Source organism: Micromys minutus, assembly GCF_963924665.1.
Source record: "Micromys minutus genome assembly, chromosome: X".
In the NCBI taxonomy this organism is placed as follows: Eukaryota; Metazoa; Chordata; class Mammalia; order Rodentia; family Muridae; genus Micromys; species Micromys minutus.
This window is the reverse complement of record NC_137970.1, coordinates 126,437,704-126,458,573: the sequence shown is the minus strand read 5'-3', so window position 1 is coordinate 126,458,573 and position 20,870 is coordinate 126,437,704. Positions and strand designations below refer to the sequence as shown.

The 20,870-nt window shown below is 48.5% G+C and overlaps 3 protein-coding genes across 10 annotated transcripts; 1 reads left to right on the top strand and 2 right to left on the bottom strand.

Annotated features, from left to right (window-relative positions):
* Positions 1-2,644: 2,644 nt before the first annotated feature.
* SSR4 (signal sequence receptor subunit 4) lies at positions 2,645-6,631 on the bottom strand. 5 transcript variants are annotated; one of them, XM_080910340.1, is made up of 6 exons: positions 6,509-6,631; positions 4,424-4,539; positions 3,499-3,573; positions 3,253-3,342; positions 3,008-3,073; positions 2,645-2,817 (listed from the first exon to the last, which is right to left on the bottom strand). In XM_080910340.1, the coding sequence occupies exons 3-6, from the start codon at positions 3,568-3,570 to the stop codon at positions 2,713-2,715; spliced, it is 333 nt and encodes a 110-aa protein (XP_080766466.1). In that variant the 5' UTR covers positions 3,571-3,573; positions 4,424-4,539; positions 6,509-6,631; the 3' UTR covers positions 2,645-2,712. The 5 variants fall into 5 exon arrangements, with proteins under 5 accessions (XP_080766466.1, XP_080766468.1, XP_080766467.1 ...); XM_080910342.1 differs by lacking the exon at positions 6,509-6,631 and adding an exon at positions 6,129-6,472 and having other exon boundaries at positions 3,008-3,087; XM_080910341.1 differs by lacking the exon at positions 6,509-6,631 and adding an exon at positions 6,129-6,466 and having other exon boundaries at positions 3,008-3,087; positions 4,424-4,542.
* IDH3G (isocitrate dehydrogenase (NAD(+)) 3 non-catalytic subunit gamma) lies at positions 6,515-14,979 on the top strand. The gene is made up of 13 exons (XM_080910344.1): positions 6,515-6,664; positions 10,850-10,891; positions 11,247-11,258; positions 11,483-11,580; positions 11,808-11,920; positions 12,811-12,871; positions 12,993-13,125; positions 13,313-13,446; positions 13,675-13,777; positions 13,863-14,009; positions 14,275-14,369; positions 14,457-14,517; positions 14,772-14,979. Exons 1-13 carry the CDS (start codon positions 6,590-6,592, stop codon positions 14,871-14,873), a joined length of 1,176 nt encoding a protein of 391 aa, XP_080766470.1. The 5' UTR covers positions 6,515-6,589; the 3' UTR covers positions 14,874-14,979.
* A 49-nt stretch (positions 14,980-15,028) lies between these two features.
* SRPK3 (SRSF protein kinase 3) lies at positions 15,029-19,564 on the bottom strand. Of its 4 annotated transcripts, none has more exons than XM_080910554.1 (15): positions 19,442-19,564; positions 19,234-19,364; positions 18,947-19,055; positions 18,759-18,846; positions 18,373-18,460; positions 17,812-17,918; positions 17,574-17,739; positions 17,450-17,475; positions 16,861-16,990; positions 16,533-16,772; positions 16,346-16,446; positions 15,903-16,010; positions 15,760-15,829; positions 15,587-15,679; positions 15,029-15,445 (listed from the first exon to the last, which is right to left on the bottom strand). In XM_080910554.1, the coding sequence occupies exons 1-15, from the start codon at positions 19,495-19,497 to the stop codon at positions 15,261-15,263; spliced, it is 1,698 nt and encodes a 565-aa protein (XP_080766680.1). In that variant the 5' UTR covers positions 19,498-19,564; the 3' UTR covers positions 15,029-15,260. The 4 variants fall into 4 exon arrangements, with proteins under 4 accessions (XP_080766680.1, XP_080766681.1, XP_080766678.1 ...); XM_080910555.1 differs by having other exon boundaries at positions 16,861-16,993; positions 19,442-19,563; XM_080910552.1 differs by having other exon boundaries at positions 16,861-16,993; positions 17,574-17,918.
* Positions 19,565-20,870: the final 1,306 nt, after the last annotated feature.

Below are 20,870 nucleotides of genomic sequence, written 5' to 3'. Positions count from 1 at the left end.
TTTCCCAGGTGTTGTAATTTTTAAATGTGCCACTTGTTTGATGCCTCTCAGGCATGGTGAAGCTCATTGGATGCTACAGGATGCCCCTGCTCCCCATCTACATCCCAAGAATAAAGCAAGCTGCCTTTTTACTCTGTTGATGTAGATTTGTGTTCATTGCCATCATACTATTTGTGCTTGGAAATGTCAGTACATTTGTTCCTGAATGCCCAGATTTCTACAGAAAATTGGTGGTGGGCAAGATGCCAAGATGTGTGTGAATGGGAAATCTAAGGGCCCATTCCTAGAAGCTGAGTCCTGTTGCTGGGTCAGGGTGGGAATACACATGACAGTCCTGCTGGTATGAGTATGGAGAGAATAAAAGCTTGAATGATGAGAATGAGAAGGTGGGGGCTAGATACAAGTTCCAGATTCTTTTAGGGGCCTTTCCTATAGCTTTGGATTCTTTGAAAAACACAGAACATATTTTCATTTCAATCTTGGGGGCGGAGTAAGGGGCTGCTTCAGATTGTCCATAGCAACTATCATTTTATACATGCTCTAGCTGAGGCATGGTTTTGCCAGCTGCAGATAGTTTTTGATTATGTGATCTTTAGAATTTAGGGGACTTTTCAAAGGGTATATAAATGCTAGGGCCCAAGAGACGGGGTGAGTTGTTGATCAAGTTACTTTTTTTTCAAATTTATGAGTACATTGTTGCTGTCTTCAAACAAACCAGAAGAGGGCATCAGATTCCATTACAGATGGTTGTGAGCCACCATGTAGTTGCTGGGAATTGAACTAAGGACCTCTGGAAAAACAGTCAGTGCTTTGAACCACTGAGCCATCTCTCCAGCCCATCAAGTTAACATTTAAGTACTGTAAAGAAACAAATTAACCTGATCAAACGTTCCCCAAGAAATCTGATCAACAAGTAATCTAATGACTACTCCTTTCTTTTCTATCCTCTGCTATCTGGTATTAGGGGGCTGAAATAAAGAGGAACTCACAAAGTAGTAAAAGATAGCTATACTCTCTAGCTCCCTGGTCCTTTCAGTGAAGGAGACCAAGGTCAAGTATTCCTTGAGCATCCCTTCTGCTACTGGAAACTTCTGGAGTCACCCTATTCTCTGATGGTGGGTTCTCATGACCTGGAAGTGGGCTGATACTGTTCCAAGGCTTATATTGTGTTGACTCACTCAGGGAGAGGTGACACCAGGGCAGCTGACAGTACTGGGTTACTCATAGCTTGGGACATCAACTTCACATTTGGCTGTCATTACCATCTGGCTAGGTTGTGGAACCAGAACCAGACACAGCTGTTACCATTGCCTAACTATACAAACTACTGGCAGAACACAGAAAGTCACTTGCCATTTGTTCCTTAGTCACTAAAGGGAGAAGCTACTGCTCCCACTTCTGGCCTTTCTTGAGCCTGTTGCTTACCTAGCGTTCAATTCTAATAGTCTCAGTACTACTTCCTAGTGCATCCCAGATCCATCCCAAGAACTGGGGATAGCAGACACCTCGTCTTGGATGAACTTGAATCATAAGCTGTGTTCATATCACCCAGGGCACCTTCCAATCCCCTAGCTAACACCCAACCACCCACAAAGGTTAAGGAGCTCTTAGGGTACGGCCAGCTTGCTGAATGACCTAGAGAAAGCACTAAAAAGTGGCTTTATGAATGTAGTAGGATGCATTTACTTGAGACTTGTTTCTAGACTCTTCCCAACTAGCCTTTCATGGCACTAAGAACACTAATCAAGTGGACGGTGTCCAGCCTGTGAAAAAGATGACATGGAGCACTATTGCAATCAGGGCTTTCTGGCTCATAACCCTTGTGAGCAGACACCTCAGTGGAGAACAGGGTACACTTGGGAGGCTGTACTTCAAAAATCCAGCACTAAACTGGATGCTGTGAGCAGCAGCAGACCAGGAAGAAACATGGAGTGGCTAGGGTTAAGGTATGGTAGTCCAGAAGGAGTGTTCTTCTATGCTTAAGGCAGGTGTTACATATGACAACTTGAAGTGCATTAGCACTTGCATGCAATTATGATCAGCCTACATACAGGAGACAACACAAAGATTGAGGCTAGTTATAACTTGGTAATAATGGTTTGACTGCCAAATCTGAGAGAAAATGAAAGAGGTGCCATTCCCAATCACAGCTGCAATAAAAGCCCTCCAACCCAAAAAAGTCCAAGAGACTTACAGGGTCCTGCAGCCCTATGCTATGAGAATATTTCCTGACAAAAGCCAAAGGGTGACCTAGCTCTGCCCTGGAGACTGGTGAGGAAATAAAAGACGGTATTTCTTCCTTTTTCACCCCCAAGATAGGGTTTCTCTGTGTAACCCTGGCTGTCTGGGAACTCACTATGTAAACCAGGCTGGCCTTGAACTCAGTGATCCACCTGCCTCTGCTTTCTGAGTGCCAGGATTAAAGGTTTCCACCACCACTACCCAGCCAAGATAGTCTTATTTTAAGGAGGCCACACACTAGAAAAGAGAAGACCAAGAGCTAAGCCATTCTGATAATTAGGACAAGGACAGAAAACAGAAGACATTGGGGGAAATATAGCTCTGCTCAGTATTACTATGCTGTCCAGGCAGACAAAGGCAGCTGGATCCCCAGCTCTCGCCATAGACACAGGAGCCCCGTGTCTTGAATGTATTGATGTCAAACAGTGACTGTTTATTGAAAGAAGCATTGGAGGGCTGAGGTTGCTGTCCTCAGGCCTGGATGTGGCTCTTTGCACTGAAAGCTAGGTAGTAGATCACTATGCCAATTGCTGCAGCCAGCACCTCCGTGGAGACCCAAGGCCCATTCCAGGTACCCTGCAAAAAGAAAAAGAAAAAAGACCAAAAGACAGCTCAGGGGAGTGCCAGGGAGTGAAGCTGTCACCCTCAATCACTTGTTCTCAGGACACACAGAATCTGGGCTGCAGAGGATCAGAGCTTTTCCTTAGACAACCCAAAAAGATGAGGTGTGCCCTGTATTCTTTGCTTCCAAGACAAGGGCACTTACCCGATGGTCCACACTGACTGTGAATAGTGGTGGGATGATGGAAACGTCCTCATTATTTCTTTGAGCCTGTAAGGGAGGTGCTAGGGTCAAGAAGTGCTGGGTGAGGTGCCAGATAAAGGGAGATGACCACTTGGCTGGTCCTGGCCCCTAGAGTGCTGATGTTGCAGAAGGGGAATATAGAATGACCAGAAATGGGGCATGCCCTCCCTCCTTGGGGCCTCAGAGGATTTCCAGATGATACTTGCCTTCCTTAGGAGGCTGTAGGACTCTTCATCGAAGAATCTGACCTCATAGGTGCCTGCATGGGCGCTCTTGTGCTCCAGGCTCCAGGACACCTGGTTGGGTGTTTGGTAAGGGGCAGGCATAGCAGATACATGGGGGATTACTCTGCTAGTGCTGGCACAATACCATCATGAACAGTGCTTAAATCTTTGTTATCTAACCCTGCTTTGAACCATTTCCCCAACAACCCTGGATACAGTATCCCTTACCTGATATCGACCCACATCCTGGCCACGGGTTACAGGAAATTGTTTTCCACTAACGTCGGCATAAAGAGCCATGTTCTGGATGGGGTGGGGATAATAAAAGCAAGAATCACATTTTCCTCCCTTCTCTGTGCATACATAGAATCCCCCATTGTGCTGCCCAAAGCAGTACTATGACTGGGAAGGGAAAGTAGGCCAGCAGAAGGCTATATTATGTTGGTAGGGGTTGCCATGGAAGACTCAAGAAATAAACCTGCCACAGCCCACAGCCATGTTAGGCCTCACCCATGGACACTGTCTCGTTTTCCTTCATCTGTTTCCCTAGAGGTGAATAGAACTACATCTCCCTTATAACCAGTTTATCCTAACCCACAACAAGCCTGCTAGCTGTACTCAGGGGTAAGATTATAAAAAATGGCCTTGTTATTTCTAGGAGCTTGAGAAGGAGGTTCCAAATGAGGTGTTAACCATAGGAGTATTGTCCCCCCACCCCCACCCCCACCCAAGATTCCAATTTCTTTCTTCAGACTTTTAGAAGAGTAGGTTAAGGGTTCAGGCTGGGGTTTCTCTATTTTAAACTTACAGAACATTCATACACACACTCAGGCAAACTATAACCAGAAAGATAGATAGAGGGGCCTGACCCTAGTTCTTTCTCCCATTCCAGACATTCATCCAGGAAACAGTGGGGTATCTACCCACATTACTGCATGGAGGCAAAGCATACCAAGCAGGTCAGGAAAATGCTCTTGAAGTACTTGCTAGGATCTGGCCTCGCTGTGCCCTCATCTCTCCTGCACCCTGTGAATTGGAATCCTTATTCTCCCTGTTGATAGGATCCTCAGGTCACTGTCAACTGCCAGTGAAAGAGTACTACCACCCTCATCTCTTCCCCTGCACCCTCTCTGCTGAGTCCCTACTGTCTCACCTGGACCCTGTTCTTGCAGGTCAGTGAGATCTCCACGATGAATACAGTCTCTGTAGAAATGACGGCATCTGAAGTTGTATAGTAAGAAGGGTTGATCTGGGGTTCCAGGCAGGCCTCTGCTGTGGGGAGGAGGCAAAGCCAATTTGTGTGTTCCAGGCAAAAGGCAAAAGGGCTTACTCTGGCTCCACCTCTCAGACTTGGTGAGCTGAGGATACACAAATTCTTCTATTCCTGACAGAAGATAGGGTCTGGGAGATGGATCCTAGTATTCAGTCAGAATTATAGTGGAGGGGGGCAGTGAGGACTGTTGAGACAGGCCAGGATGAAGTAGGGAAAGGTCTGCAGAGGTGAGCCTTGATGCAACAATATGGGAGGAGCAGGAGTGTTTGAGGCAGGCAGGGGGCTGTTTATTAAATTAGCATCCGATTCAATGACAGGACAGGGAGGCCACAAAGCAGCTCATCTGCTCCTGGAGTATCCCCAGAAGCCCAGGTGGGCCAAGGCAGCCTCAATTCAGAGCCACGGAGCCACGCACTTCCTCAATGGCCCACTGAAAGCATTCTGCAGACACTAAACAGGGTGCTGTCAACACACAGGGACTTTCAAGGTAAGGGTCTCTAGACCCATCCAGCTGACAGAATGTCAAAACTAGTTTTAGTATTTCCTGAGAGAAGTAAACTCTGGGCCCAAACACCAAACTTGTCCCTGTAAGCAAAGGACTTTACCTCTGAGGCAAAGTTCTCATCCAACTGTTCACCAAATGTGGTGTCTTGAAAGAATGACCAACTAAGCTGGAGAAGGCCTTGTACTGGCATGAATAGCAAGAGGAAAATGCCTGGGAATGGTTCTCAAAGGCCATAATATTCCACCAACCAGTCTGTGATCTGCTAAGCTGGGCCTTTCCCTGTGGACACTATAGAGCCCTAATAGGTTTTACAGTCAGATTTATCTTTTGAACACACTGCTAGCAACAGACTGGAGAATTCTCTGAGCGGTGAGTAGAAGGGATGGCCAGGGGCTACCTATGTGTACAGAAACCAAATCCTCATTGGTTCAGGTTCTCAGGTCTGAGGGGCTAACAACTTTCAAAAAACATGCCCAGACTCCAAAATGAGCTCAATCCCACCACCAGAAGTTATAAATGGCTAACAAATATCAATGGGTCTGTGCAGAGTTCAATTCTACTAATACCGTTGGGATGGATATATCAGGGCTTCATGAAAAGTCGAGGCTCTGGGCACTAAAGTCCCTTGCTTACTTCTTTGGTTCCCTATCTAACTTGCCTCGTGCCCTTACTCTGATCTGCCTGGAGTGTTCTTGCTCCCTCTCTTAGCTTTCTCTCTGAGAAGCCTGGCCTATGCAGCATTGGTTCCTCGCTGCCAGCTCTTGTGCGACTACCTTCTGACACACACAGGAACCAGGGACATATCACCTTCCCTACTGAAGCTGGTGATCAGAGCACGGAGCTGCTTTGAGGCTCTCCCAAAAGCAGACAAGGGAATTTCTTCCAGCTACCTGGCTGCCGGGTAAACTTGTGTGTGGTGCTTCGGTCGCCACGACACGACACCCATTGGGGGAAGATCCCGCCGGTAGCGACGAGCCCAGGGAAGGGCCAGATCCCCACCTCGCGCACACCCTTCCTCCCCCAGCACCACCTGCCAAGGGACAGGGGCGCGCCCGAAACAAGCTCCGGCCAGGCCGCTACCTGAGCAGCAAGATAAGCCGGACAGCAGGAGTAGCGCCAGGGCGCCGAAAGATGCCATCGCCGCCATCGCCTCTTCTCTGCCGAGGGGAAAAGAGAGCAAGACGCCCTGAACATGCGGGGCAGACGAGGAAGCGCGACGCGTAAGCGGCCTCAGCACCCAATCGTGCGTCGGTGGGCTGGATCGGGCATGGTGACGTCGCTGGCGGGACTGACGTGTCCGCTTCCCTAGCCAGAGTCCCAACCGGTCTCACTTCCCTCTACACTGCCTTCCCCTCCCCAAGATGGCGGCGACAGTGCTCCAGGCACCGGAAGGGGGCGTAGGAACCGGTGTAAACCGTGCGCGTGCGTGGTGCTAGCCTTTTCTCACCCCCACCACGTACCCCGGATTTCTCGTCGTGGTTCCGAACTGTCGCGAGAACGGTGCTTAACGTTTTGACCTGTAGAGGTCCTCACTTTTCGTCATGGCGCTGAAGGTAGCGATAGCTGTTGGCGGTGCTGCAAAACTCAAGCCAGCTCTCCTCTGCCGTCCTTGGGAGGTGAGTGGTGAATGGGCGGTGGGACAGTTGCAGCACAGAGGGACTTAACACTCAAGACTAAGACCCAGATTCGGGTAACCTCTCTTTAAGCAAACCTGGAATTCGATTGGCTGTGCGAACCTTAGGAGGCGGGGAGAGGGCTACACTCTGGGGTTCATTGGCCGATTCTGCTGTCTGTGAGGAGGTTGGCTGAAATTGACTTTGGTCTGGCTCCTCTGTGACTGGTGACAGGGGCTCCTCCGGAAGGGTTGGGAAGGTAGACCACAGTAGCTAGGTGTCCCCTCCATAGTGTCCTTGTGGAAGTCCTTTTAAAGAGTCCACGTGTCTTGGTCCACCTTGCATATACCATCTAGGCTGGTTGTGTCTGGTTTCCAGACTCAATTCCTTCTTGGTTTTCTCTCTCAGACTGTTTTGTCCTAGTGGAGGTGGAAAATCAGACTTTACCGGTATAATCTCTCTGTCTCTCTGTCTGTACCCCATCCCCCACCCCCACCCCCACCCCCAGTCTGTCTTGTCGGACTCACGACTTCTCTGTATAGCCTGAAACTGTAGACCAGGCTGGCCTTGAACTCAAAAGTCCTCTTGCCTCTGCCTCCAAAGTGCTGGGATTAATTAAAGGCATGCACCGCCATCATCTGGCTATCAATAATTCTTGATCCCTCCAGATCTTCTGCCTTGATACTTGATTCTAGCCAAAAGGCCAACAAGCAAGCCCAAGCCTCTGTAATGAAAGTGAACCAGAGTTCTGAGACTAGAAGCCTCCAGGGCTTTGTTTTCCTGGTTCTTTCTTTGGAATCTTGGTTAACTAGTTTAGCTCTTGGGTGGCACTGCTTAGCACCAGAAAACCAACAACTAGCTCTGGGGAATAAGAGCTATGACCTCCAGGCCTTGCTCTTCCACTGACCCAGAATATGGCATTAGGCCAGTTCTCTTCTCTCTCTGGGTTTCAGTGAGGAGAGAGGACTTCATGTTCTAAAAGCATTTGCTAACTCTGACCTTCCAGAATGCCATGTTTTTTCCCTGCAGTCTCTTCTGCTTACCACATTTTTCTCTGTTGTCTGGAGAAAGGAGCTGCATATATTATGAAATTCTATTTAAAATTGGGATGTCTGATTCAGCCAGATATCTCAGTGGGTAAAGGCAACTGCATCCAAGCTTGGAATACCAAGTTTGAGCCTTAGAGTTCTTGTAAAATGCAAGGAAAAAAAGGACCCCACAAAATCATCTTCTGATTGCCACACATGTGTGCTATAGCTTCTTCCATATTGCTGAGGAAAGACTAACAGCATATAGAGGATTACCAGAGGCCCTGATGGCTCCAGCAGCTAGGCTTCTGTAAACTTTTTTTTTAAATAAAAAATTATTTATTTTATGTATGAATATAGTGTGGCTGTCTTCAGACACACCATAAGAAGGCATCAGATCCTATTACAGATGGTTGCGAGACACCATGTGGTTGCCGGGAGTTGAACTCAGGACCTCTGGAAGAGCAGTCAGTGTTCTTAACTGCTGAGCCACCTCTATAGCCCTTCTGTAAACTCTTAATGAAGACCTTTCTTTCTGAATATTTGTGTGTCTTTGTTGAGATGGGACTAGGTGGCAGTAAAATGATTGGTGGCCAGGCAGGGCTTTGCCCTGAGACTGATTGTCCTGGGTTTAGGAACCCATATAGAGAACCCAATGTCTTGAGTCCTGCTGGTTGTCATCCCCTGGGAAATCATGCTATCATTATTGGCAGTTGACCAAACACAAACATGACAAAGAAAGAAGCCTTAGGAAAACATCAAGTATGGGAGCCCATCAGCAGGAGATTGAACTACTCAGGACCTTTGTCTTTCTGCAGACTAGCAGAAATAATGACTAGGCAGAAAACGTGTGCTCTCCTCAACCTATTTCATACTTGGGTTCTTTGATTGGACTACCTGGACTCAAGAGGGGGAGCTCTGTAACTCTCTAAAAGAAACTACCCATATGTGTATATGGGCATTGTCCCAGTCCTAGAAAACTTCCCAACCACTGGCCCCTGATCAGGGGACAATGCCCTCTGCAACATATGGCATAGGAAGCACCTATGGGATAGGTTCAACCCTAGCAATGATGTTGTCATCTGTGAACAGTTTGCACAGATTTTGAGCCACTAGGCTCTTAGAAGGCTGGGTCATTGCCACAGCTAAAGTCCAGGAGTAATTAACTACTGGGAGTTACAGGGATCATCCTTGCATTTCCCAAGGATGCTGGTTTTGAACTATGACTGAGAGGCTTGTGATCAGCTTGAATACCTCCTTTTGGTTAAGTCTTTCAGCAGTCAAATGAAGTTAATGCCTCCATCCTCACTCCACCTTTTGTTTTTCGAAGCAAAGTATCATGTAGCTCAGACTGGCCTTAAGATCTCTCTGTATATGAGGATGATGTTGAATTTCTGATCCTCCTGCTTCTATCTTCTAGGTACTAGGACTACAGGTGTGTGCTGCCATGCCTTGCTTCTGTTCCATGGATTTTTTTTTATGTAGATCCAAAGCCATTTCTAGAGTAGCAGATGGTGGATTTGGTCTCTGATATCCTTGGTCTCCATGTGTTTCTTCATTTTGTGATTCACCTAGAAAATGTACTTTGTGGTCCCAGCTCTGGACCAGGTGCTATGTTTGATCTTGTGGAGGGGGAGTAGAGGGGGAGACAAACATGTGCTGTGTTCTCATAGGCTAGGAAGAAAGCAAGTTGGTGATGATCAGGTAAAGTGATGCCTCTTAGAGGAGTAAGTGGTAGGATATAAGTAGAATTTAGAAGTCTAGGGAGACTCCTAGAAAGAAGGGAAATCTATGCTACCTTCTCAAGGAAGGCGTGGAGACCCTACAGACACGATGAATCTGATATTGGCAAGCACTAGAAAGAAAACAAGTATGCATGTGGCTGCATATATAGTGAGGGACTCTTAGGGCTCTGTCCTAGTGGTCAATCTTCATACCTCTTGACTTGGGCTGTTCAGTGGCATTCCTGCATTGTAAGTGCCTAGATAACTGAGCCTCTTGTAACTGTGGGCCAGGGAAACCCAGAAGGGAATGATAAGACTCTACCTTAGCCTTCTAGTCTTTCTGAAAGAAGCGTGCCTCTTTAGAAAATGGCTACAGTATCTCAGCTATTGGATAGAACATTGTGCTACTGTCTAATGGGTAAGTGGCAAAGAATCCTTAAGTTACAAGGAAGAACTTGGCTGTACTATGCCACTACTTCCTCAGGTACTCCTAAATGAGTGGGACACAGCAGGGAGGGGAGGAAAGCTTTCCTGTGGAGCTGAGGACAAGGCCTCTCCCTACAGGACAGTGGGTCACTTCTTAGCACCTGGTCCATTTGGCCTAAATAGCTTTTTCTCTGAAACTGTCACCAGCATGGCCAAACGTAGCTGCTTCCCACTCATGGTATTTGGAACATTTACCAATCATTCAGGCTATACCACAAAACATCTTACAGTTCCTTGTGAAAGTATCTGTCATCAGTCTTCCAGAAATGGCTGTATTTTTCTAGACATTTTGATTTCTATTTCTGTTCTGTAGGACCATTCCTTAGAGGTGACAGTGCTTACCTTAGGACATTGGGGTGGTATTTCCTCTTTACCTTTTCATTTGCATTTACTATACTGACCCTGTATTGGCTTTGTAATAAGGAAAAATGAGTAAAGACATGAAATTATTGCTCGGAGTTGGTGCCTTGCTGAGAGTTTCCTTTTGCAACATGTCAAGTTTGCCAGTCTTTCTCCTAATACATGGAACAACAACAAGAACAATAATAATTGGCCAAAAGAGAATCAGAAGCCAATATAAAAGTGGGATGGGGACATACAGTTCTAGTTTTAGAGACAAGGCCTCACTCTATCAATGTGATTGGCCTGGAACTCACTATGTAGACCAAGGCCTTGAACTCACAGAGATCTATTTGCCTCCGCCTCCTGGATGCTGGAATTAAAACTTTCATGCCTGGCTCATACAGCTTTTATTGTGTTGACCCACAAGGATAGTGAAGTGTTGGGACAACTTTGTCTGGTGCTCTTGTGGGACAGCTGTTGAGAATAGAGGCTTTGGAATGTCCTAGACACATTGTGAACTATTATTTACTGGTATCAGTTCCTAGCTCTTGGCAACTTGACTTTTGGTGCTGGACAGCCAACATTGACATCTGGGTTCTTTTTGACAGGTTCTGGCTGCCCATGAGGCCCCCCGAAGAAGCATTTCCTCAGTAAGTACCTGCCTTGGATGTGTGTTTGTATATGCACACATACATGTGGAGGAGATCTGTGCTCATATATTTCCATGTGTGCACAAGTGTGTGTGTGTGTGCACATAATGAGTGTATATGAGACTATGTGTGTTAGGTGTACACGTGCCCATGTACACATGCCTTGTGTCTTTGCTCCCTGGCCTTCCTGTTCTTCCCTCTGAGGCATACATGGTCTCCAGAAGTCACTCTCACCTCCCCTTTCTCCGAGTTGTGTTAGATGGTGTCCCCAGGGAAAAGATCCCAGTTCCCTAGTCACAGTCTTGTTCCTCCAACCTTGGCTGATCCATGTTCTTCCTTTCTGTCTTCCCTCTAGCAACAAACAATTGTGAGTATTCTCTGAATTAGATTTGAGGGGCTCTTAGTTGCTTTGGGGTTAACCCAAATGCAGGTGGGTTTGAGGGGTGGTGGTTGCTGATAAGGATCCTCAGGACAGCAACTCTGCCTTGGCTGGCCTGTGGGTTGGTGCTGGTGGGAAGAAGGGAACGGACTCAAGCTAGGGTGTACATTGGGGTATCCAAAGGCTTACCTTCACCCTCTCTTTTCTTCCAGCCTCCATCTGCTAAGTATGGTGGTCGGCATACAGTGACTATGATCCCAGGGGATGGCATCGGCCCAGAGCTCATGTTGCATGTTAAGTCTGTATTCAGGTATGGAAGGCCTGGACCTTGCTTTCCCTCCCAGGGAAGATTGTATCCCAGACCCAGCTGGAAATCCCCAAAAACTTTGTGACCCTCTTGTTTGGTATAGATGGGCCCAGTTCCCTCTTAGCTGGAGCCAGGTCAAGGTGGGAAGCAACACGGGAAATACTGGTGTAAGCTTTAGGAGGGTGTGTGGAAGGCCCTAGGCCAGCATCTTTAGCCTTATTCTATTGTAGGCATGCATGTGTGCCAGTTGACTTTGAAGAGGTGCATGTAAGCTCCAACGCTGATGAGGAGGACATCCGCAATGCCATCATGGCTATCCGCCGGAACCGTGTGGCCCTGAAGGGTGAGTTCAGGGTCCAGGTTGGAGTGTTATACATGATTCCTTTTGGTTATATACTGACTTTTGTGGGGCTGTTGACAGCATGGCTGTTATCTATATAAGCTTACTCAGTGGCTTTTTCCCACCTCCTCCTTCACTTCACCATGCCTCTGTTAGAATCTGCTTGAACCCATGGTTTTTCTTCAAAAGAGCAGAGTTATAAGTTGCTCCTCTGCTGCTGCTTTGGCACCAAGTAGCATAGTCATGGACATTATACATAAGGATTATAGCAATCATTTCTGGGTTTTACCTTGGTTTGGTGCACATCCTTAAACATTAATTATTCTATGAACTTTAGCCCATCCACTGCTCTGTGTAAGGAATGTATTGGCATTAAATGGGCCTTATACGAGTCATAGGATGCCATAAGCACTCTGGGTGAAGTAATTCTGGGCAGGGAACAGCTTGGGAGTTGGGGCTTTTTTGTTTGGCACTGTCTAATTACCTTTCCAGCAGATACTGCCTTACTGGCCTCACTGGCCCTCTGGTTTCCTTCCTCTAGATGTCTGGGCCACTGTGGTCCAGACATGCTATGGCCTAGTTGGGACCTTTTCCAGACAACCTGCACCTGTTCCTGAGCTAAGCATGGATAGCATCTCAGTTTGGGACCTGGCAGTAACCCTAACCAAGGTCACTTGGCTATCCAGCTTACATACACCCCATTCCCTCATAGAACTCACAATGGCAGGTACATCCTAGAGTTCAATGAACTATTTTGCTTCTGAAAATGTTGTTTTCCAGTTGGATCAACCTTTGGTGAACATTTTCTAGATCAGGTAGGGGGATGTGTCAACATAGCTGAGTCCATAGAATTCTCCTCTAACTTGCCTATCTTGTTTGCTTTTGTCTTGTAGGCAACATTGAAACAAATCATAACTTGCCACCATCCCACAAATCCCGGAACAACATCCTTCGGTAAGAGCCGTGTACATAGAATGGTGGCTCAGTGACAGCTAGGGTGGGCTGTTCTGGTGTTTATGACACTGGTTAGTTGCTAGTTGGGCCTGTTTTGACTTTTTCCTTATCACTCTCCCAGCACCAGCCTAGACCTCTATGCCAATGTCATCCACTGTAAGAGCCTGCCAGGAGTGGTGACCCGACACAAAGACATAGACATCCTCATTGTGCGGGAAAACACAGAAGGCGAGTACAGCAGCCTGGAGCATGAGGTAGGCAAAGCTACTTTACCCTCTTGGGGAGGTGGCATTGATTATGGCCAGGGTCAGAGTTGAGAGAACTTCAGAAACAAGGTAAGGTACTGCCACTCAAAGGGCTGGAAAAGCCAGATATACTTAGTAATAAGGCTGCATCCTGTAGTACTCCCATCAAGCCTTTTGTCCCCTGGCCTCTTCTCAGAGCGTGGCAGGAGTGGTGGAGAGCTTGAAGATTATCACCAAAGCCAAGTCCCTGCGCATTGCTGAATATGCCTTCAAGCTGGCCCAGGAGAGTGGGCGTAAGAAAGTGACGGCTGTGCACAAGGCCAACATCATGTATGTTTACTCCATACTCTCCTGCCAAGGCAGATGGAAGGGCCATACATAGGACTGTGTCCTGTTGTCCCTGAGTTTCTATGTTTCACTACACTGCATCCATGGGGGAGGTGAGATAGATGGGATTATGCTTGTTTTTCCATCTGGAGAACAGGTTACAAGTTAGTCCTCAGGGTTTTATGACTAGTGAGAGGTCAAGCTGGTGTCTTATATCTCCTCATCATCTAGGAAACTGGGTGATGGACTCTTCCTCCAGTGCTGCAGGGAAGTGGCAGCCCGCTACCCTCAGATCACCTTTGACAGCATGATTGTGGACAACACGACAATGCAGGTAATTAACCCAGTTAGCTCCACAGCCTTCTGCCCACCCTTAGTTCTTATGGCTTCTAAAACTCAGTTCCTTTCTTTTCCCACAGCTGGTATCCCGGCCTCAGCAATTTGATGTCATGGTGATGCCTAATCTCTATGGTAACATTGTGAACAACGTCTGTGCAGGACTAGTTGGAGGCCCAGGCCTTGTGGCTGGGGCCAACTATGGCCACGTGTATGCGGTATTCGAGACAGTGAGTAGCCAGACACAACTCTGCTATCTTTCTCTTATAGTAGCATTGTGTCAGTTGGTATCCCACAGTGTTGTGCAGCCGTTGGTACTGCTTAATGGCTAAAGGTTTTTAAAGGAAACCCAGACCCATGAGCATCTCCCTGAAGCCCTAATATGCCTTCATTTGCTATGTCTGGGATGTGCCTCTACTGTTTATGGTACATGAGTAGAATCATCTACCCTGAATTCTTATATTTTTCCAACTACTTCCTTCTTCTCTTTACCAGGCCACAAGGAACACAGGCAAAAGTATTGCCAATAAGAACATTGCTAACCCTACTGCCACACTGTTAGCAAGTTGCATGATGCTAGACCACCTCAAGTAAGTGGGTTCCTAATGTCTGATCATGAATTCTCTGACTAGCCCCTACGCATTGACAATCAAAGCCTCATTCTCTTCATCCTCTAGGCTTCACTCCTATGCCACCTCTATCCGCAAAGCTGTCTTAGCATCCATGGACAATGAAAGTGTAAGGCTCCTCTTGCCCCCTCCTTGTCCCACCTCTAGTCTCTCTTCATCCACCCCATGTTATACTGGTCTGACCAACCCTATATGCTTCAGGCAGTGACTAATACTGGATGCGGCCTTTAAAGGGAGGGTGGTATCAGATAGGGTAAGGTTTCTGGGTCTTTCCAACTATAGGAAACAGTGGGTGGCCCTGGGATATCATGGGGTTATGGCAGATGTTGGCCTGATGTGTCCAAGCTTCCTGTTTTTCTACAGATGCATACCCCAGACATTGGAGGCCAGGGAACCACATCCCAAGCCATCCAGGACATCATTCGTCACATCCGCATCATTAATGGACGGGCTGTGGAGGCTTAGCTATCCCTGCAGTTTGCTCAGCCTGTCTATAGGACTCCCTTCTCACTTTATCACTCCAGCTAGATTGGGGGATAGGCTCCAGAATAAAGCCACTTCTGTTCCAGAACTTGGCCCTGTTCTTCCCTTAATCCAAGACACTGGCATTTCGGTTCCCACTTTATTAAGAAACAGACAGGCAGTTTTCCCCATTCAGGACCCTTTAGAAGGATCACAAGTAGTCAGGCTGAGATATGGGCCTTGCCCTAGCATCTCATCCTGCCTTGGAGGCGAGCACAATAGCACTCAGCAGGTTGGGAGAGCAGTTCCACAGAATGGAAGAAGTTGCCTGCTTTCCCTCAAGGCACTGAGAGCTAGCATAGCCCCTACTGTCCAGAACTGCAGCAAGACCTAGGGGTTAAGCCAGGGGTGCTGGAGGCAGTCGGCAGCACTGGCCCGCTTCTCAGGGATGTACTCCATCATAGGCAACAGGAAGGCACTGAACTGTGTGGCCTGCTCCAGGGGCCACTCGTACTTCTCCATAAGTACCTCATACAGGCCCCAGTGCTTGAGGTTGTGGATGTGCCGCAGCTCTCCTAGAGAGTGAGCAACATTAGGCAGTGTTCCCAGATAGGCTGGTACCTGTAGTTGTACCTACAACAGGCACCTGTTGTTTTCTCTCTCAGAATCAAGGTCCTTGACCTTCCCTCTGCTCTCCTAGCCTACTCAATCCCCACCTCTACGATTGAAGAACTCCCGTGAATATCTGCCTGAGAGGGCAAAAGCTGGAGGGATGTCTCCTAGAAGTTCCACGATATGAGCAATGTGGTCTGTGGGCAAAGAGAAGATTGGGAGTTGGGGTGGGGCAGCTGAAGATCCTGAAACCAAGGCCAGGGCCTGCCTTCCCTACCCTCATCACGACTGTAGTCTTCTCCAGAGTGAGGCTCAAATAGGTAGTCACCAGTGGCCAGCTCAAAAGCCTGGAAAGGAGGGGGAAAGTAAGGCTTTAGCAGGTGCCTGGTCCTAGGCATGGAGGCAGCTAAACTAGCATACCATGCATGCTGTGCTCCAGATGTCAGCTGGGGGGCCATACTCAGCACCAATCAGCACCTCCACGGCCCTGTACTGCCGAGTCTGAATATCCTCAGTGAAGTGCTTGTGCTGGAGGAAAAGGGAGCCCCCGTGGGAAAAGGAGCCTGGTCCCAGGCTAGCCTGCCCCCACAGCCCCACTCCTGCTTTTGGTCCATGCATCTGAGCTTCATGGAGCTCACTCTGGTTCTTAGAGTTCCTCAGATGTCCCAGGAGGGAGTCTGTTTAGGTGACCAGAGGATAGCCCCTTTCTAGTAGCACCTGACCATTGCCAAGGGTACAGTTCTGTCCAGACAGGACTCTGCTACTTGGCAAAAAAAACAGCTCTTAGTTATATTAAAGGTGACAGACCTAGGGTAGGGCTCCACAAGACCAAGCACCCTCTCATTCCAAGATGTTGAGCGTACCACCCAGCAGGCATTGCCAAGGTCTGCAATCTTGATCTTGATCTTGTCTGCATTTTGGGGCTCCAGGGGGTTCACCAGGAGGTTGGAAGCACCAAATGGTGCTGAGAAAAGAAGAGGAGGAAGAGACTGATCTGGCCCTGCTCTTCCTGGTCCTGGCTGTATACTACCCACTGTACCCCACACTTACTGCTAGGAGACAGAAGACCCCCAGTCTCGCGCTGATTAGATGAACCTGAGAGGATGGAGCAGGAAGCCATGGAGAACAGGGACCCTGAGAAGCCTGAGGTCTGCGAGCTGGGACTAAGGCTTCGTTCTCCCCCAGGCACAGGGGAAGAAGAGGCTGGAGAGGGGCCAGCCCTGGTGCCCTCCGGGTGGCAGCCTGAAGAAGAGGTGGAGCCACTGCCCTGCTCTAGTCTTGAGCTGGAGTCTGGGGAGAAGGGACAAAGGGCACATAAGTAGAAGCCTGCAGCTCACATGCATGCTTCGTGGGCCCAGTGCCATCTCTGGCCCCTTACCCTCAGCTTGAACTGCAGCCTCCATAGCCTCCAGCCTCTGCAAGTCCCTCAGCCGCTCCTCCAGCAGCCGCTTCTGTTGCTTCCTTTTGCGCCTCATCTTCTTCCTCTTGTTTTTGGACAGCTTACCAGTCTGCTGCGAGAGTCAGGGTCACCTGCCAGGTTTCTTTACCCAGCCCTGAACCCCAGAGCTAACTCCCCTGGATATCAGAATATGGTTGCTATCTTCTGTCTCACCCTTAGTCCCAGCCCCACATCCATTTCTCTGCCTCTCTGATGCCCCTACTTCTTAAAGCTTTGTGGTTTGGGGAGAACCTGGTGGGTCTGCCCTAAACTGCTCCTTGTCTACTCCCAGCACTAGATGAAGCTGCCTGAAGTAGCCATGTGGGGAAGGCACAGTATCCTTCCATTGAGGTGGTAGTGGGCCTATTGGCTACCAGAGGCAGTTTGGAGCACATGATCTCAGGTACCCAGCTTTTTAGAATTTCAAAAATGGAACAAATGTGGCTGAGGAGCCAAGTTCTGATGACATGACCTCATCTGGCTTGGATTGGAAGATGAGACAGGGAAAGAAGAGGGTGCCACAACTTACCAAGACCTCCTGGGGGGCAGTGCTGACTGGGTGTGAGGGATGGAAAGAGAATAAAAGAATAGTAATTCAGGTAGGGATTGAGGTCCAGAGTCCTGATGCCAGTCCCCATACATGCACTTGGTACCTGTGGAGCGGGATGGGGGCTGGGCCCCTGACTGCTGCCACTCTGTGGCTTCAGCAGCCAGGCGCCTGATGTAGGCATCTCCAACACACAGTAGGATGTTCTCAGGCTTGATGTCCGTGTGGATGATCTTGCACTTAGTGTGGAGGTAATCCAGACCATGCAGCACCTGGCAAAAGCTACAGCTGAACCCTAACAACCATACCCAGTCAACCTGAACAGCATGGGGGCCAGCACCTACCTGCCTAACGATGCTCTTAACACAGGGCACAGGCAGACCCTGATAGTTGGACTTGATAATCCACTTGAGGAGCTGGTGTCCCAGGACCTCTAGCACCATGCATACATCTAGACCTGGAGTAAAGGGCAGTCACCAACACACAGCTAAGACACTGGCTTATCTACCCTCCATCATGGAAGCACCTAGACTCCAGAAATGGGGAGGTCATAGAAGTAGGGCTTTCCCTAGACCATTTTGGTGGCCACCACTGTCCCAGTTTATTATTTAGAATGATTCTACAACTTACAAAGATGTGCCAGTTGGGATGGTACCTCTTGTCATCCTACAGATATATCACTCCAACCTTACTCTTCTGCCCAAGTAGGCTTCTAAAGTAGCCTTTTATATTTGGAAGTCACTCAGCAGATAATCACTGTCAACCTAATTACCTGTGTTCCCCCTACTCAGAAACACAAGTGCCCAAAGGAATGGAGTTGTTTAATAGGTTTTTCCTGCAAGGGCTAAATCCCATGGTGCAATGTGGCTCTTTGACTGCCATATTGCTCATTCTGCAAAGGATACGGACTCCATTAACTCCCGAGATCCTGAAGTCATCAATAAGTTGAACAATGGTCTCTCTTTTGGGGTCACTAGGGTCACTGTCCCGGACCTGGAACACAAGGCAAGGAGCCACAGATGACTCCAACCTGCTCCTCAACAACTGCTCTGCTCATACCCCCTGAAGCACTTCTGGCCTCCTTTCCCAGTCTAGCTGGGGCCCACTTAAAGAGAGCCAGCTGCCTCTTTCAGGCCTCTGCTCTCTGGGTCCTTTTACTTGGCAGAGCCAGATGGAGCCTGCCCCCTCTGGGAGCCCCACCCCCCTCTGCAGGGCCCCAGCAGGCCCTGCACCCACATTGCCAGGCCTAAGGTAGTTCAAGGGGCCAGGAACAGTAGGGGAGGTGCCTCACACATTTCAGGAGCTTGATCTCATCCACGGCTGTCTCTGTGTAATGTCCTGCACTCTTCACTACTTTCAGGGCCACAAAGCGCTTGCGCCTGTAATATGGAGACCCTCATAGGCAGTCAGACCTTGCCAGAGTCACATGGTCACAGTGGAGGCCTCAACCAAACCCACGGGCAGATCTCAGTCACTCACTGAATATCCCAGCAGAGCCAGACAGTAGAGAAATGGCCCCAGCCAAGCTTTCGTACCACATGGTACCGCCCATTGAACAAATCGCCAATCTTCACTGGGTAGTAACCACCTGCAGAAGGGAGCCAATAGATCAGAGTAGGATATCTCTCCCCTATACCTCAATAGCAATGTCCTGCTGGTCATCTGCCTCATATGGGCCTAGTCTTGGCAACTTTTTACTCCCAAGCTGTCCTAAGCCCTTGCAGTGGCAATCTGGTTGGTCACATGCAGTCAAGGCCAGGTCTAACCCTTGCAATAGTCCTTAGGGTCTTCCTGCTCCTCATCATCAGAGCCCAGGAATCCCTGCAGCAAACGAGGTGCTGGTGTAGCTGGAGCTAATTCAGAGCCCGAGGACTCAGGCCCACAGGAAGTCTGAGAGCTGTGGGTGAAGAGGAAGGATACAAACTGTAAGCACACAAGGTGCAGGGGACCCCAGTCTCCCCAGCCTGGTCATACCTGCTACTGCTGCCACCACAGTCCACACCACCACTACCACTGGCACTGGCACTCATCCTGGTGTCGCAGCCCAAAGCTCTGGTGTACTGGACCGCTGTTCCTGTGGGGCCCAGCCGTGGCCAGTGCATTTATAGCTTCTGCCGCTGATCTCACCCGCCTTTATAAATAGCCTCCCAGCTGCTCAGCTGTGGGCAAGGTATGCAGAACAGGGAGGGGGGAGTGCACTGATGGCAGCCCTGGAGAGCCCAGCTCCTAGACCAAACACCCTCTTCTGTTTTCACCCACACTCTAGAGACAGAGGGAGCCACCAAACTGCAGTTATGATGGCAACTTAGTCCCTAGGCTGATTCCCCACAGTGTAGAACTAGCCAAGGAAGACATCTACATGGAGGTGGAACTGTCTGGAGCTCCTGTATGTTAAGGCTATAGGGAGGGGAAGGCCCTATGAAAGAATGGAGTTGATATGGTGACCAGGTCCTTAGGCTGAGCTCTCTCCAAATGCTGCAGGGTACTTGATGCATTCTTGAACTTCTCACTTAACCTGTATGAGTATCCTTTTGGAGGTGACCCCCACCAATCTCATCTGAACCCCATGTTATGTTCATTCTCAACCTGATCCCAGCTCTTTTGTAACTCATAGATACCCCCCCCCCCCATACAGATGGGAGCCCAGATCTCCCTTTTATGTGTCTGAGCAGGGGTCAAGGGCAAAGGCTAAAGGCAACTCATTCCTCCCATCAGAGGCAACAGGCTCTTCAGACTTGCATAACATGCCCTAGCTCTAGAGCTGGCCACTTCTGCCTTGCTGTCTCCAACATTTTCAGGTTCTCATTTGGGCCAACTCTGCCATGTCCACCAGGAGAAGAAAAAACCCACAGTTGTTGCCCATTAGCTAACTAGTAACTGAGGGATCCTGTGCATCTTGAGAGAACCAGGAAGCATTACATCTCCAGAAGCATTCAGGGCACAATATGCCAGTGTGCTAAGAATGCTAGGACCTGGGAAAATAACTGAGAACCTTATCTGGAGTTTATGGGTGCCACCAGAAAGTTCCAGAAAAGTGGATAAGTACTTTTGTTCTTTCTAAAGATGGTAGGATGATGCCCAGTACTTAATAAACAAGTTGTGGTGGAATGTGTAATCTCAGTACTCAAGAAGTACTCAGAAGTTTCAGGTTATGCTCAGCTACATAGCAAGTTCAAGGCCATCTGGACATGCATAAAACCCTATCTTTAAAAATAAAAATGGCTCAGCGGTTAAGAGCACTGACCGCTCTTCCAGAGGTCCTGAGTTCAATTCCCAGTAACCACATGGTGGCTCACAACCTTCTGTAATGGGATCCTTCTTCTGGTATGTCTGAAGACAGTTACAGTGTACTCATATACATAAAATAAATAAATATATCTTAAAAAAATAAAAATAGAAAAAT

Excerpts from the sequence above, each read along its gene's own strand:
- SRPK3 (XM_080910552.1), bottom strand. The coding sequence starts at position 19,497 with ATGAGTGCCAGTGCCAGTGGTAGTGGTGGTGTGGACTGTGGTGGCAGC. Across the intron at positions 17,919-18,372 it reads CTCGGGAGTTAATGGAGTCC|ATGTATGCATGGTGCTAGAG; the intron begins GTATCCTTTGCA and ends CTCCAGGTCTAG. Across the intron at positions 16,994-17,449 it reads CTGCCCCCCAGGAGGTCTTG|CAGACTGGTAAGCTGTCCAA; the intron begins GTAAGTTGTGGC and ends TGACTCTCGCAG.
- SSR4 (XM_080910338.1), bottom strand. The coding sequence starts at position 6,195 with ATGGCGGCGATGGCATCTTTCGGCGCCCTGGCGCTACTCCTGCTGTCC. Across the intron at positions 3,574-4,423 it reads CCTGCAAGAACAGGGTCCAG|AACATGGCTCTTTATGCCGA; the intron begins GTGAGACAGTAG and ends CACCCCATCCAG. Across the intron at positions 2,818-3,007 it reads CAGTCAGTGTGGACCATCGG|GGTACCTGGAATGGGCCTTG; the intron begins GTAAGTGCCCTT and ends TTCTTTTTGCAG.
- IDH3G (XM_080910344.1), top strand. The coding sequence starts at position 6,590 with ATGGCGCTGAAGGTAGCGATAGCTGTTGGCGGTGCTGCAAAACTCAAG. Across the intron at positions 6,665-10,849 it reads TCCTCTGCCGTCCTTGGGAG|GTTCTGGCTGCCCATGAGGC; the intron begins GTGAGTGGTGAA and ends TCTTTTTGACAG. Across the intron at positions 13,778-13,862 it reads TGGACAACACGACAATGCAG|CTGGTATCCCGGCCTCAGCA; the intron begins GTAATTAACCCA and ends CTTTTCCCACAG.